The 15,987-nt window shown below is 53.6% G+C and overlaps 1 protein-coding gene across 2 annotated transcripts in view; it reads left to right on the plus strand.

Annotated features, from left to right (window-relative positions):
* Hvcn1 (hydrogen voltage gated channel 1) overlaps positions 1-15,987 on the plus strand; it is a 33,234-nt gene that overhangs the window by 14,045 nt on the left and 3,202 nt on the right. For both annotated transcript variants that reach the window (XM_006970756.4, XM_076561092.1), the window contains 3 exons: positions 8,907-9,176; positions 13,558-13,662; positions 14,853-15,084. In XM_006970756.4, coding sequence (XP_006970818.1) covers positions 8,907-9,176; positions 13,558-13,662; positions 14,853-15,084 — 607 coding nt within the window. The remainder of the gene's footprint in view (positions 1-8,906; positions 9,177-13,557; positions 13,663-14,852; positions 15,085-15,987) is intronic.

The raw sequence follows: 15,987 nt of genomic DNA on the forward strand, positions 1-15,987 counted from the left end.
GCATGGTAGCCTGAGCAAGGAGAGGAAGAGGAGGGGAAGGGCCGTCGAGAAAAATGGGGTCAGCTGTCGGGGTAATGATTGGCAGGTCAGAACCTGGGGGGCCGAACTCCTGTGAGTGTGTGTGTGTGTGTGTGTGAGAGTGTGTGTGTGAGAGTGTGTGTGTGTGAGAGAGTGTGTGTGTGAGAGTGTGTGTGTGTGAGTGTGTGTGTATGTGTGTGCGTGAGTGTGTGAGTGTGTGTGTGTGAGTGTGTGAGTGTGTGAGTGTGTGTGTGTGTGTGTGTGTGTGTGTACACTCTTACAGAGGTGCAGGTAGAGGCCAGAGGTCAACCTTGGATGTTGCATGCTGTTCCTCAGGAGCCACCCACCATTTATTTGTTTGTTTGTGAGCAAGAGCCTCTCACTGGCCTGGAATTCGCCCTTTAGGACTGTAGACTCATGCCAGCATGCCCAGCTTTTAATTTTGTTTTTTTTTTTTTTTACTTATTTCTATTCTTAAAATTCTGTGTATGTCTGTGGGTATGTGCACATGAGGGCAGGTGCCGGAAGAGGGTGTCAGATCCCCTGAGGCTGGAGCTACCAGCAGGTCTGAGTGGCCTGGCTTGGGGGCTGGAAATTGAGCCTCGCTCCTCTGCAAGAGCAGCCCTTGCTCTTAACTAGCCAGCTCTCTCTCTCCAGCTGCTGTGCCCAGTGTTTATGGGGGTGCTGGGTATCGAACTCAGGTCCTTACACTTGCACATCTCTGCAGCCCTGGCCTGGGCTTTGATACAGGAAGGTGAGTGACCTCAGGGTCAGGAACACCAGGGCAGAGGAGAATGTGGATAGCGGGGGCTCCCGTGGAGACGTAGCTGCAGGGTGTCCACTCCAGTCACTCCATTGTAAAGCCCACAAGCCACAGTAGCACAGCCCTGGGCCCATGTGACAGGATCTTCAACGGCAGGGGACCAGGTGGAGCAGGGGAGAAATGATTTTCCGCACTGGTGACACAGAGTTGCCATTGAGGTCCACAGGAGCCTGGCCTGGGCAGGTGTTCAGCGGGAGTCCCAGAGCCCATCTTTCTAGGTTTGTGAGAGGCCGGGGTGACGGAAAGGGCTGTGGTCACAGCCCTTTTCTGGAACTTTCCTGCTTCTGACAGGACAGCCCTGACTTAAAACCAGAATTCTTTTTTGTTTTTTTGCTCGGCTGGACACCACATGTATTTTCATCCCAAGTCACATCTTGACTGGTCAGAAGGTTTCCGAGCGTAAACTTGCCTCTCCTGTGACGTGTGGTTTTGGTCGGGCCTCAGTGGCCTTTGCCTGAGGGCTGAGGTGTTTCCTGGGGGTGGGGTGGGGGTGGGTGGGGGGGATTCATGGTGGTCTTGAGGAGAGGGAGACTCGGGCAGATGCCTCAGTGGGCTCAGGGCACCCGGACCCTCCTTTGTGGTGCTTACAGGCTAAGGAACACTATAGTTAGGTACCGAGGGGAGGATTCTAGGGAGCGGAAGGGGAGGCTGGGGGACTGGGAGAGGAATCTGCCTTTGGCTCAGGGTCCGAGGAAGTAGCACTGAGGTCTATGAGGAAGAATAGACCAACGTCAGGCCGAGGCAGGTGAGGAGCAGCCAGGTTGCAGGGCTCTGAGGGGGGGGTCATGTGAGGCTACAGGGATGAGGGGGGGGCACGCTGCCGGAAGCAGAGAGGCCGTGCCCACCATGGGAAGGGGCTGGGAGGTTTCCCTCGGGCTTTAGTTGGAGACCACAAAGGAGCAGTTCCAGGGGTGGAGAGGGCCGAGGTGAGACCTGCCCAGGCCTGGGCAGAGAAGGGGGAAGCCAGGCATCAGTAGGAGGCCAGGCAGCCTCCTGGGCCACAGAGGACAGAGACTAAGAAGATGGGGGAAGGAGCTGGGCTGGCCTCTGTGGCTAGGACACAAGATGGCTGCTCCCAGGGGCCCATGCACTGTCTCAAGCTCTCTTTGGGCCTCCTGACCTTTGAAGACATCTGAAGCCTGCCGCTCCTGAGGTACCCAGATTATGGGGGCGGGGGGGGGGGGCAGCGAGGCAGCCTGGGCTTTAGATGCCTGCAGAGTCCCGGCTTCCACACTCCATGTCAGCTGCATCTCAGCTCTGACAATGGGGCCTTCCCCTCCATCCCCCCCAACTCCCCCCCGCCACCACCACCCACAGCACTTAGCTAGAAAACGCTGGGGCCGTGGGAAGTGTTTGTTGACCCAATCTAGTGCCTGGAAACATAAGGCCACACAGAACCCAGGGCAGTTCGTGGGCAGGGGGCAAGACATACCCCGCTTCCCCAGTCTGCTCTCACATGCACAAGCTGTCTTGCTAAGGACAGAACCCAGGGCCTAGCGGGCTGGGCAAGCAAGCACCCTAACCATTGTGCTTACATGCCTCTGTCCATTCTCTTGTACGGCCCTCTGGCTGGGAGTCCATTGTGTTTCAGTCCACACGTCTATCCTATCGAAGGTGACTGTTTTTTTCATCCATGTCAAATGTACCTTTTCATTTGTTGGTTGGTTTGTGTCTGGGCCTGGGGGTGTGTGTGTGCCACAGCGCACATGTTGTGGAGGGCTCACAGGAGTTGGGCCCCTTCTTCCACCATGGGAATGGCGGGGATTGAACTCGGATCATCACCTTTGCTCACCAAGCCATGTTGCCAACCTCAGCCATTATTATTATTATTATTATTATTATTATTATTATTATTATTATTATTTTAATCTCCCTGTCATCTTTTGGTACCACAGGTATCCCTACGGCCAGAATACTTGTTAGCGTTCCCCAGGCTCCTTTTGTTCTTTGTACTTTCTGCCAACTGATACTTTTGCACTTAAATGTTTGTGTGTGCGTGCGCGTGTATGTCGGGGTGAATGCGGGTGTATTCATACCACGGTGCGCGTGTGGAGGCCAGAAGACAGCCTGCCGCCTCCTTCCTTGATACGGGGTCTCTTGCTCCTCAGGGGGCACACCAAATTTCCAGGGATTGTCTCTACACCTCCCCTTGTGGCAGGAATGTGGGGAGGCCCCACATGGGATGCCCTGCTTGGCCTTAGGGTTCTGGTCATCTACACTCAGGTCCTCGCACTTGCAGGGCAGGCGCTCTGCAAGAGACCACTGAGCCATCCCCCCAGCCCTCCCACTGGTATTTTCTGTGGCTCTCTCTTGAAGGTCACTGATCGTTCCTTCTTGCATCTTGTTATTTTGTCTTTGATTTTTGGCAGGGTCTTGTGTAGCTCATCCTGGCTTAGAACTTGCTATGTAGCCAAGGCTGGCCTTGAACTCCTGATCTTCCCGCCTCTAACCTCCCAAGTGCTGTATTATGGCCATTCACTACTATACTGGCTCTTAAGCCTGTTCATTGAGGTTTTTTTTTTTCCTTCATTTATGTGTGTGTGTGTGTGTGTGTGTGTGTGTGTGTGTGTGTGTGTGTGCGCGTGCATGCATGTGTGCATGCTACAGCTGATTTGGTGGCCAGTTTTATTATGTGTGTCCACTTTGTGAGTTTTGTTCAATGGTCATTTCTTTAACCTGGGATCGGCTGATTTTTTTTCTTTAAGGGAAATGTGGACTTTCTTGTCTCTTTTACATTTACTTATTTGTGTTTGAGGGGACACACACATACCACAGCATACGGTCATGAAGGTCAGAGGATACCCTGTGGGGGTCAGCTCTCACCTTCTATCAGGTGGGTCCCGAGGATTGAACTCAGGTTGTCAGGCTTAGGGGCAAGCGCCTTTACCCGCTGAGCCTGCTCGCTGGCCCCGGGTGATCTTTTCAAGGCTTGTTTCCGGCTTGTTTGTCGGGAAGAGTCTGTTGGGTGCAGTCTGCCGTTTTTTCTGGAGTTCCCGCTGAAGGCTTGGGCTTGTGAAGAATTCTCTCCTGGCTGTTGGAGACAGACCACCCTCACCCAGCCTGGAAACATCTCTGTAGCCCTTCAGTCCCTCACACGTCCCTGAGAGGTGTTTTGTTTTGTTTCCCGAGTTAACATTTTACCTCACAGCGTCTGTGACAGACATTTAGGGTCCAGCAAAGGGGCATTTTTGTGTGTCCTTCTCCTTGCCCCAAGATTCCTGAGGAAGTAGGGGAGCTACAGTCTTCCTGGGCTCCTGTCTTCCTCTCCTCGTCTAGAAAGCTCCTCCAGTTCTGCCCTCCAGGCAGAAAGCAGGCTGGAGGGCTCGTTCCTTTCTCGGGAGCACAGTGTATTTTATTTGGTGACCACGGAGGGAATAGGGAGAGCAGCAGTTACTGTATCAAGGCCAGGAGTCAGAATCCATCCTTCAGGCCTCACACTCCTGCTTAGACTTCTACATCTTCTTTTAAAAAAACATTTAAATTACACATATTCACTTATTGGCACGTGTGGCAGTGTGTCTGTGGTGATCAAAGGTAAGTGTGAGTTCTCTCCACCACGTGGCTTCTAGGAATTGAACTCAGGGCTGGTGCCTAATGCCTGAACCTGCAGAACCATCTTGCTGACCCTACAGTGAGCTTTTAACATGTTGATTTATTTAAAATCTTTTAAAAATTAGCCAGATGTGGTGGCGCACACTTTTAATCCCAGCACTCTGGAGGTAGGGGCAGGCGGATCTCTCTCTGTGAGTTCGAGGCCAGCCTGGTCTATGAAGAGAGTTCCAGGACAGCCAGGTTCCAGGACAGCCAGAGTTCCAGGACAGCTGTTACACAGAAAAACCTTGTCTCCAAAACAAACAAACCTGGGCTGGAGAGATGACTCAGTGGTTAAGAGCACTGCCTGCTCTTCCAGAGGACCCGGGTTCAATTCCCAGCATTTGGGTATTTTGCTTGTGTGTACGTCTGTGTACTGTGTGCATACCTGGTACCTACAGAGGCTAAAAGAAGCCATCAGACCCCCCCAGAACTGGAATTATAGACGGCTGTGAGCCATTATGTGGGAAATGAGACTTGAACCCAGGTCCTCTGGAAGAGCAACGAGTGCCTGTAACACTTGAACCGTGGCTCCAGCCCCCAAAGAACTTCTTTAAAGTTACATGCGCATGTCTGTGTGTGGGTATGTGCTTGTGAGTGCAGGTACCTATGGAGTCCAGAAGAGGGCGTCAGATCCCCTGGAGCTGGAGTTACACATGGTTGCATTGCTATGTGGGTGCTGGGAACTGAACTCGGCCCTCTCAAGGACAGCATTTGCGTTGACCACTAAGCTGTTTCTCCAGCTCCCTTAGTTAGTCTTTGAGACAGAGTCTCACTCTGTAGCCCCGGCTGGCCTGGAACTCACAGAGATCCACCTGCCTCTGTCTCTGAGTACTGGGATTAAAGGTGTGCATCATACCTGGCTATTTCTCCAGCTTTTATTTCTCCTTGCCTGCCAGACATGGAACCCGGGGCCTTAGGCCTGCTGGGTAAACATGGTCCTACTGAATCACACCCCTTGCTACGCTGAACAGATGTCTAAAGATCTGATTGTGGACACATGAGATGGCCCAGTGGCGCACACGAGGACTTGAGTTTGAACCCCCAGTATCTATAGAGAAGCAGTGTGGCCCTGGACGCCTGTAATGTCAGTGCTGGTGGAGACAGAGGCAGGAGATAACTGGAGCTTGCTGGCTGCCAGCCTAACTCGAGCTTGTGAGAGACCCTGTCTCTAGGAAATAAGGTGGAGACTGAAAGAGCAGGATGGTTGATACCACTCTGACCTGTGCGTGTGTGTGTGTGTGTGTGTGTGTGTGTGTGTGTGTGTGTGTGTGTGTGTGTGTGCGCGCGCGCGTGCGCGTTCTGGCCACATTTAAAATTTAAAATTTTTATTTTTATTATTTTTATTTATGTGTGTGCCTGTGTATGATGTGTTTGCACGTGAGGACAGGTACCAGGATCAGATCCACCAGGAGCGGGAGTTACAGGCAGTTGTAAGTCACCTGACATGGGTTCTGGGAACTAAAGCCAGGTCCTCTGGAAGAGCAGGAAGTGCTCTTAATTGCTGAGCGGATCCGACCCTCTGGCCACATTTCTGTGTCCACTTAGTCACCTAACACCAGAGTGCTGCTGTGTGTACCATGGAGGGGGCGTGGGGAGGGGCACTGTTCAGGGTACAGCTGTACAAGATGGCAGACATCTTACTTGTCCCAGAGCTGAGAGCAAAGTGCGGGGGGGGGGGGGGGGGGGGGGGGGCAGAGAATCCACAGGCAAGTGCCATGTCATCACGGTGTCTCAGCAGCAGGGAAACACAGCCTGACAGCAGCCAGAGAGGCCACCCCACCCCAACCAGGCATCCAGTAGGAGACATCCCCAAATGAGCCTGAGCAAAGCAAATCCCAGCACTCGGGAGGCAGAGGCAGGCGGATCTCTGTGAGTTCAAGGACAGCCTGGTCTACAGAGCAAGTTCCAGGACAGCCAGGGCTACACAGAGAAACCTTGTCTCAAAAGCCAAATAATAAATAAACAAACAAACAAACGTTAAGTTTAAAAGTTAAATTTTCTTGAAGAATTCCCTTTTTTTAATGGAACCGTAAAGTGATGTGTGGGAGTGTGTGTGTGATATCTGTGGGTATCAGCATGTGTGTGCAGAGGTCAGAGGACAACCTGGGAATCAGTTCTCGCCTTCCACTGCTTGTGTACCTGCTGGGTGTGTCTACCTTGCTCAAAATCATAAGTTCACGCTGGGTACAGTGGCTCATGTCTGTAATCTCAGCACTCAGAGGCAGAGGCAGGTGAGTTTCAGGACAGCCCAAAATACACAGAGAAACCCTGTCTCAAAAAAAGAAAGACAAAAGAAGAAAGGAGTCATAAGGTGATTTTGAGGTTCAGTAGAGAGTCTGGAATGAGTGAAGAGCGTTAATATGTTGGAACTCAGGGTCACAACACGTGGCCCAAAGTGAACATCGTTTGGTGTTCTTTTTTTTTTTTTTTTTTTTTTTTTGGTTTTTCGAGACAGGGTTTCTCTGCGTAGCTTTGCGCCTTTCCTGGAGCTCACTTGGTAGCCCAGGCTGGCCTTGAACTCACAGAGATCCGCCTGCCTCTGCCTCCCGAGTGCTGGGATTAAAGGCGTGCGCCACCACCGCCCGGCCTCGTTTGGTGTTCTTAACACTCTTTTTTGCAATGTCTTCAGGAAAGCATGTGTGCAGGTGATCTTTGCTTTTGTGGGTGGCATTGAAGTCTCCCAAGGCTCAGTCAGCAAGAGAGGCAGCCTGGATCCCAGGGGGCGGGGCTTCTTTATCTTCTTATCTCCTATTAATTTCCCGCCTCTCTTTCCTGCCTCAACATAACTTCAATGACGCAATAAAGAGAAGCCTCCCCAGGAGCATGAATGACGGGAAGGACACCAGCAAGAGGGACTGTGGAGGACCACAGGAGAGCTTTTAGGCAAAGGCCTGCCACAGGCTCATTGTATGTTAGTTAGTTCTCTATAGTTCCCTACAGAAGGGGCGGTGGCAGGAGGCTCCTGCCATACTGCAGGCAGAGATGGACGGGAATGATGTTGGGACCAGAGATGCCGTGAGTGGGTCCTCTTCGGATCGGAGTCTAGAGGCAGAACCTTCAGAACCGCCTGTGTGGATTACACGCTTTAGTGGTTAACTCCGAGTCACCAACGATGCCTCGATGTCACATTAAGGAAAGGAAGAAAAGCACTTCCCCTTCGAGTCTTTTAGCCAAGAGTGAGTCCAGATTTGAATTCCTTCACTACATGTTCCTCTGCGGGAACCTGTGCATGCCTGATGGAGGCTGTCTTGGGAGTTTGTCTGTCCCTGAGTGTGACTGTGTGTAAGGGTGCCTTTTGTGTGTCTATGTCGGGTGACTGTGTCTGTCTCCCACAAAGCGTCCCTCTGTCTTTATTGAGCAGCACTGGAAGCCATCACACAGGGGAGGGATGGGGTACTTGACAGGGATCTTACCCCAGACTCTGCAAGGATCACGTCACCCCGACTGACCCAGACAACTATAGCAATACGAACAATGGTTTATGAACCGACTTCCATAAACGGATATCCACTTTAGAAGGTGGCTTCACCCTCTGTGTTTGCTGCTTTCAGCCAATGGCACACACGCACTGTTCTGGGGCAGGGGCAGTGAAGAGTACATGATTTAAGATTACAGCTCTCTGTTAGCTTAGGCTCTAAAAGTTGGTTCCACAGGAAGTCCAAAGCAAATAAGGTTGGTTGCCACATTTTTTTTTCTCGAGACAGGGTTTCTCTGTGTAGCCCTGGGTGTCCTGGAACTCACTCTATAGACCAGGCTGGCCTCGAACTCACAGAGATCCTCCTGAGTGCTGGGATTAAAGGCGTGCGCCACCACCACCACCACCACCACCACCTGGCTCTCAGCATTATTCTCTTAGAGGTAGATTAAACAGGCTGAGTACACAGCGGGATAGCATTATTATTATTATTATTATTATTATTATTATTATTATTATTATTATTTTTGCGATAGGGTCTTACTATGTAGCCTGGGCTGGCCTTGAACTCCTCATCCTCCTTGCCTCTACCCCTCAAGTGCTGGGATTACAGGTGTGTGCCGTGCTGGCTAATCCTGGGAGAACTCCCCTTTCCACCGGCCTGGCCAGGACTGGCCTGCGTCTGTGAGTTCTCTGTGAAACTGGACTTTTACTTTTGGATGCTTCCTCCCCAGCCCTCACCCGCTCTCAATTTCTCTGCGTGTGCAGGGCTTTTCTCGTATCTACACGTGGGCCTCCTGATGAGACCGGGCTGTAGTTGGTGACTGCCCGTCAGACCGCAAGGACATGTCTGGTGGGATTGGGGTTTCCTGTTGCCTCATATACAGAGATACTAGATTCTAAAAATAAGTGCCCCCCCCCCCCCCCCCGCCCCGCAACCTGACTTTTTTTGACCTGGGCTAGGGTACTCTGAGCACCCTAGGGCCCGGTTTGGGCCCCCTGCTCTCCATCACAGCTATGGGATCCTCAAGTGCTTGCTCTGTCCCGCCCCTCCAGGTCACTCGCAGAGCCAAGGTGGCTCCTGCCAAGAGGATGAGCAGGTTCCTGAAGCACTTCACCGTGGTCGGGGACGACTACCACACGTGGAACATCAACTACAAGAAGTGGGAGAACGAGGAGGAGGAGGAGGAGCCGGCCCCCACCCCAGCGGAGGGGGAAGGCAGTGCCGTGGGCGCTGATGCCGAGGCTGGCCCTGTCCCCGCACCCAGGCCGACCCTGGACTTCAGGAACAGGCTGAGGAAGCTCTTCACTTCCCACAGGTTTCAGGTAGGAGGCTGACGTCACCGGGTCTACCAAGGTGGGAGCCCCCCCCCCCACTTCTGCCGCGGCCACCCACCGGTGCATCCTACCACATGCAGTGCTCCGTGGTCCGACCTGTATTGACAGTGGGGGAGGGGAGGTAATAAAGCGAAGGAAGGTTAATGGTCCTTCGGTGGCCTGTCCCTCCGGATGGCGATGGCTTGGGCGGGACCAAGGAGGACATGTGGGGATGCATGCTGCAACTTTGAAAACAGGACTTGAGTGACAAGCCAGACAGGGGAGGTCCCAGGAGTGTGTGTGATGCCAGGTAGCCGAACCGTCCAGAATACTCGCAGCCGGGTAGACAGATGGGAGGCCGTGGGAGGGAGGAAAGAATGGCGGGGGTGGCTGCATGAGAGAGATGGGATTTCCTCTTGGGGCGGGGGTGGGAACACACTGGAACCAGCCCGTGGTGGCGGCTCTACAGCCTGGCGACTGTTCCCGCTGCCACAGAGCTTGATGGCAACCTATGAATGGTTACTTCACACTAGTCATTTTCACATTTGTGTGTATACTCCACGTGCACTGTGAGAGAGGCAGTCATTCTAACAGAGCGCCTGCTTCTGGACAAGGTCATGTGGGTTCCCTGCCTCAAAAATCTCAGACCCTTCCTTATGGAGCGGTAACAGAAACACGTGGGGCTGGGGAGATGGCCGAGTGGGTACAGTGCTTGTTGTGAAGCATGAAGACCCGAGTTTGGTTCCCCAGCGCCCAGGGCATGGCAGTCAGCACTGGGGGGCACAGACAGGCGGCTCCTTGGGGCTCTCTGGCCACTTGGTGAGCCCCAGGTTCCATGAGAGTTAGGGTGGAGAGTAACTGAAGACACTAACATGGACCTCTGGCTTGTGTGTGTGTGTGTGTGTGTGTGTGTGTGTGTGTGTGTGTGTGTGTGTGTGTGTGTATGCATGCGCGCGCGCACGCGCGCTCCACACACGTGCCTGGCTCTCACTGTTAACCTCTCTCCAGATGCTGCCGTAGGGAGAGGTAAGGGACTTCCTGGCTGAGCTCTGGGGGGACCATCTATCCCAACCTTGTGAAAGGCAATTTTTGAAAAAAGACTTATTATTTTATTTATGTATGTGTGCGCCTCCACAAGTTTATGTCCACCATTTGCATGCAGGAGCCCTCAGAGGCTAGAGGGTGTCCGATCCCTGGAGCTGGAGTTACAGGTGATTGTGAGTCACCTGATATGGGTCCTAGGAACTGAACCTAGGTCCTCTGCAAGAACAGCAAGCATCCTTTTTTGTTTGTTTGTTTGTTTGTTTGTTTGTTTGAGACAGGGTTTCTCTGTGTAGTTCTGCACCTTTCCTGGAACTACTCTGCAGCCCAGGCTGGCCTCGAACTCACAGAGATCCGCCTGCCTCAGCCTCCCGAGTGCGGGGATTAAAGGCGTGCGCCAACATCACCCTGAGGTAGCAAGCTGGTGTCTAGAAGCATGGCTGCTCCAGGAAAATGCAAGAGACCAAGGGCGTGGGAACAATCACAGCTCCTGGTGGGTCCAGTCCCACAGGGAGGCACTTTGGGGACGCCACTCTGGGCATCAGAGCTCAAGCCCCTGCTGGAAGCGGGGAGCAGCGCCACACTCTTCACTGACACTGTTCTCAGGGGGGTGGCGGGGGTGGTGGTGGTGGTGGTGGTGGTGGTGGTGGTGGTGGTGGTGGTGGTGGATGATTACACTGGTCTCCCCCCCACACACACTTCAGGGAAGCCCACAACCCAGCATCCCTTGCGTTCTGCCAGCCCCTCTGTGGCTGCGGCAGGAAACATGGTATTATGCTGTTGGGGTTGAAATCCAAACCTGCAATTTCAGAGCAAACAGAGGGAGCCAGCTTCCTTCCAGCTGTGAAGGGAGCCCCAGACCTACCCCCTCTGCATGTCCCTGCCTCTGGAAGGGGCTCAGCCCGCCACTCAGCCCGCCGGCCTTGGGTCTGACTCTCAGGCTGGAAAAAAAAGAGGACTACCATGAAGGCATCCCCTGAGGGGACAGTGTCTATGTATTGTAGATGGCAGCAAGCTGGATGTGACGGTCTGGAGTGGCGGGAATGTCCAATGCCGCTTAGCATGGCTACAGGGTCCCCTGTAGTGGGGCAGGGATGAGGTCTAAGAGTCTGGACAGGGACTGGGAGTCAAGAGATCCATGGCGACTGTCTCCTGACATTCACGGTTGAGCGTGGGGGTGGAAGGGCATGTTTCAGGCAGGGGACTGAGTTGCTCATGGGCCTGGGATGAAAGGAGACTGTGGCCTACTGAGTGGGGGAGGGGAGGAGGGGTATAAGGTTCCTTGGCTAAAGCAACAAGGTTATTCGACGAGGCAGGCAGGGGCTGCTGTGGATGGGCTGTGTGTGGGGGCGGGACATGACCAGATTTTGGATGGAAGCCAGATGGGATGGGAGCAGGGGACAGCGGTTCAGGAGTCTTACTCTCCGATGGTAGGATCTGCAAGACAGTGACAGAGCGTGCTGTCCCTAGTCACGAGATGGACATGGATGAGTCAGCCTCCGGGGAAGGCGATGTGAGATGGGTCTGGCACTTTGACCTTAATCCAGGGGTGGCCAGAGCTGAGGCTTTGGCTCCAGTGCGCCCCACAGGGCAGGATCTGGGTTAGCAAAGGGATGTGACTCCCCTCTCACAGAAATCGGCCGAGTAGAGGGGCAGATTTGAGGTTTGGGGGAATCAGTTCATAGAGGCCAAGCATTAAGATCCATCTTTGTCTTTTCTTGGTCTCTCTCTTTCTCACTTCTAACTTCAGGTGACAGTCACATGATATACAATTAATCTTTTTTTTGTTGTGTTTTCTGAGAAAAAGTTTCTCTGTGTAACAGCCCTAGCTGTCCTGGAACTTGCTTGTAGACCAGGCTGGCCTTAAACTCACAGAGACCTGCCTGCCTCTGTCTCCCTAGAGCTAGGATTAAAGGTGTACACCACCACTGCCTGGCTAAAATTATTATTATTATTATTATTATTATTATTATTATTATTTTGTTTTGTTTTTTCGAGACAGGGTTTCTCTGTGTAGCTTTGGAGCCTGTCCTGGAACTTGCTCTGTAGACCAGGCTGGCCACAAACTCACAGAGATCTCTGTCTCTGCCCCCCCACAAGTGCTGGGATTAAAGGCATGTGCCACCGCTGCCCAGCTAAAATTAATCATTTTAAAGTGAGTATTTCTGTGGTGTGTAGTGCACAGAGTACTGGATAGCTCACCACTAACCAGTTCAGAATATTGTCACTATCCATCCTGCCCCACCACCACCCAGCAGTCTGCATTTTCCCTGTGTTCTGTGATCACATCACAGGTGACCTGAGGGGCTGACTGCACGCAACACAGCATGTTCACAGCTCATCCACACAGTAGCACAGATCCATGCTTCATGCCTTTTGGTGGTGTGTGTGGTGGGCCTGTTCTCAATGCAGTAATGCTTTGGTTTTAGATCATGTGACTTTGCTTATCCCTCTGGTTCTAAAATAAACAAAAAACAAAACAAAACAAAATCCTGGCTGGGAAGATGGCGCTGTCAATAAAGTGCTTGCTTTCCAAGCAAGAGGACCCAAGTTCTGGGGTCCAGAACCCAGGCTTTAACAGAAGACAGAAGAACCTGGCATGGTATCGCTAAAGCTCTGAGACAGGAGAACTCGCTGGCTGGTTAGTCTAGAGAGCCCACTCCAGGGAGAGACCCCACTTCAAAACATAAGGTCAAGCTGGGCAGTGGCGCATGCCTTTAATCTCAGCACTCATTAGGCAGAGGCAGGTGGATCTCTGAGTTCCAGGCCAGCCTGGTATATAAAGAGAGTTCCAAGACAGCCAGGGCTACAGAGAAACACCGTCTTGAAAAATCAAACAGAATGGGACTCCTGAGTGCACTGTGGGGAGCTTGGGAACTCCTCTCCCTTTGGGGTCCACAGTCTTATTCTTGGTCACCCAGTCTGTTTCTCCCGTACCATCTCGCAAAGCAAATGCCACTCCTAACAGGCAAATAGGGTTTTGGTTTTAAGTTTCATTTTTTTTTTCTTCTTTTTCTGTGGTTTGCTGTTGCCGGGGTACACACAGAGCAGATGCTCATAAGTTATTCAACACACCCCAGTCTTGGGACTCTGAGTTCCAGAAGGGGCCCCCCAAAGGCTGCCTGTCCTCAGGGACTGGGGTGGCAGTGTTCTCACCCAGTGGGCGAAGCAAGCTGCTCCCAGAGTGTGACAGGCCCCCCCTGCATGGTCAGGGGCGAGGGAGGAGAAGGCAGGGCTTCCTGGAGAGGGGGAGGAGGGGGCAGGGGTCCCATTCTTAACCATTTCCCAGTGGTTCCTGAGAAAGAAGTGGTCCCATCCTGGGCTCACGTCCTCTGCTCCTCCCCACCAGGTCATCATCATCTGCCTGGTGGTCCTGGATTCCCTCCTGGTACTTGCTGAGCTCCTCCTGGATCTGAGGATCATTGAGCCAGACAAGAAAGACTATGCCGTCAAGGTATGCACGTGGTGCAGGCACGCATGTGGTACAGGCGCAAAGGTGGTACAGGCACACACGTGTACAGGCACACACGTGGTGCAGGTGCACGCCAGCCCCACCCGAGCCATGCATGCACCCAGCTCAGGTCCACAGGCAGCCAGGGCATACATAGGGCCCTGCGGATGGGGTCACTATCTGCGGGCGGGGATGGTGTCGACCGAGTCACCGGACGCTGCTCGGTGCACGTGAATGAGCCCATCCTCCTCCTGCTCTCTCGTTTCCCGGGGGCATGCCTTACTGTGGTGTGTTACAATCAATCTTACACCCTTTGTCCCCAGTGTGGTCACTGTGAGCCTCAGTAAGGCGGGCTACGTGTCCCTTTGACATGACCGCGGGAGCTGGAGTATGCCCTTGCTTCCCGGCTTCCTTAGAAAGAAACTGGGAACTCTTCAGGTACCACTAGTCTTTACCGCCGCCTCAGGGAGTGTGTGACTCTCCCCCAGGCCTCAGCAGTGGAGTAACAGTTACAGGAAGTGCCACTGTCTGTCTAGCAGGTGCATTCATTCATTCATTCATTCATTCATTGACAGGGTTTCTCTGTATAGCCTTGGCCATCCTGGAACTCGATTTGTAGCCCAGGCTGGCCTCAAACTCAGAGATCCACCTGCCTCTGCCTCCCAAGTGCAGGGATTAAAGGTGTGTGCCTTTTATTGGACACTGACATTGTCCCCTCCACACAGTTCGGCCCACAGTACTGCAGTGACCGGCCAATGTGCCTGCCCATCCATAGGCTCTGTTCCTCGCAGTGGGGTGGCTGGGCCAGAGGACACTGAGGGCTGGGGTTGTTGTTCTCTTCAGCACTGGAAAGCAAAGCCCCGGCCTTGCGTGTGCTGTGAAAGCGCTCAGGACAGAGTGCGGCCGGCCGCAGCCCGTCTCTATGGCTAGTTTAGCCAGTTTCACTCTGTGGCCCAGGCAGGCCTTGAATCCTTGCTCTTCCTGCCTCCGCTTCCCAAGCACTGGGTTGACAGCCAGGCCTGGCCAGCAATGTTCAAGTCTGGCATTGCCTCATTATCCTCAATGGGTGGAAGCCTTGTCTGTGATGGGGACCAGCACTGAGTCCTCTCTGGCACCAGGCTGGTGTGCTTGGGGTTGGCAGTGGTGGCCAGGGACTGCCCCGTGACGGCTCCCGGCCCGCTCTGTCCCCGCAGGCCTTCCACTACATGAGCTTTGCCATCCTGGTCTTCTTCATGTTGGAGATTTTCTTGAAGATCTATGTCTTCCGCCTGGAGTTCTTCCACCACAAGTTTGAGATCCTGGACGCCATCGTGGTGGTGGTGTCCTTCGTCCTCGACCTCATCCTCTTCTTTAAAAATCACCAGTTTGAAGCTCTGGGCCTGCTGATCCTGCTGCGGCTCTGGCGGGTGGCCCGGATCATCAACGGTGCGTCTCCCATGCTCCTAGGCTGCGGGGAGGTGAGGGGTGGGGGTGGGCACTGTGGTGGGTACCAAGGTGGCAATACAGTCACCAGACGCCCAGGATCTCATACCCGCTTTCTGTCATGGCTGCTGCCTCCTTGGAATCTGGAGAAAGGTAGATGGTAATATTTGGTGACAAGCTGCCACCTCTGGCTGAGGACCATGATTGCTCCCAAATCGTCTCACACTGTGGCCATGTTTTCATGGTTACCAGAAGGTAGCTATGAGCCGGGCAGTGGTGGCACACGCCTTTAATCCCAGCACTCGGGAGGCAGAGCCAGGTGGATCTCTGTGAGTTCGAGGCCAGCCTGGCCTACAAAGCGAGTTCCAGGCAAGGCGCAAAGCTACACAGAGAAACCCTGTCTCAAAACAAAAAACAAAAAACCAGAAGGTAGCTATGGACGTACGGGACTCTTGCCCCGGGCAGCACAGGAGGATGGCATCCTCCAGAAGGGAGGCAGGTGGCTGAGCAGTGCTCTGTGCTGACTGCCCAACCCCAGGGGCCCCTCATGGAGCTTCCAGTTTCCGTGAGTGACCACTGTTGCTGACCCTTGTTACCATCCCCTGGCTTCTGGCTCTGGAGAGGACACTCGGGGGAATCTGGGTCTGAGGAGCAGGGCTTCTGCGGGGCCATGGCTGCCGGCGGGTGACGCTCTTCAGTCTTCCAAAGAATTACTACAGTCACTTCCCAAGCTCTGTGCCCCTCAGCAGTTTTGCTGCCGAGAACCTGGGGCGTCCTCAGGGGATCGAGGTAGTCAGCTAGGCTTGGGAAGGCTGAGGTGAGGGAGTGGCAGTGACCTCGGGGGCTCTGGATGGCCACCTCCTGTCCCGCTGCCCACTCAGTTCCCCAGGGGCTGCAGGTAAAGAG

This window comes from Peromyscus maniculatus, chromosome 23 (genome assembly GCF_049852395.1).
Source record: "Peromyscus maniculatus bairdii isolate BWxNUB_F1_BW_parent chromosome 23, HU_Pman_BW_mat_3.1, whole genome shotgun sequence".
Classification (NCBI taxonomy): domain Eukaryota; kingdom Metazoa; phylum Chordata; class Mammalia; order Rodentia; family Cricetidae; genus Peromyscus; species Peromyscus maniculatus.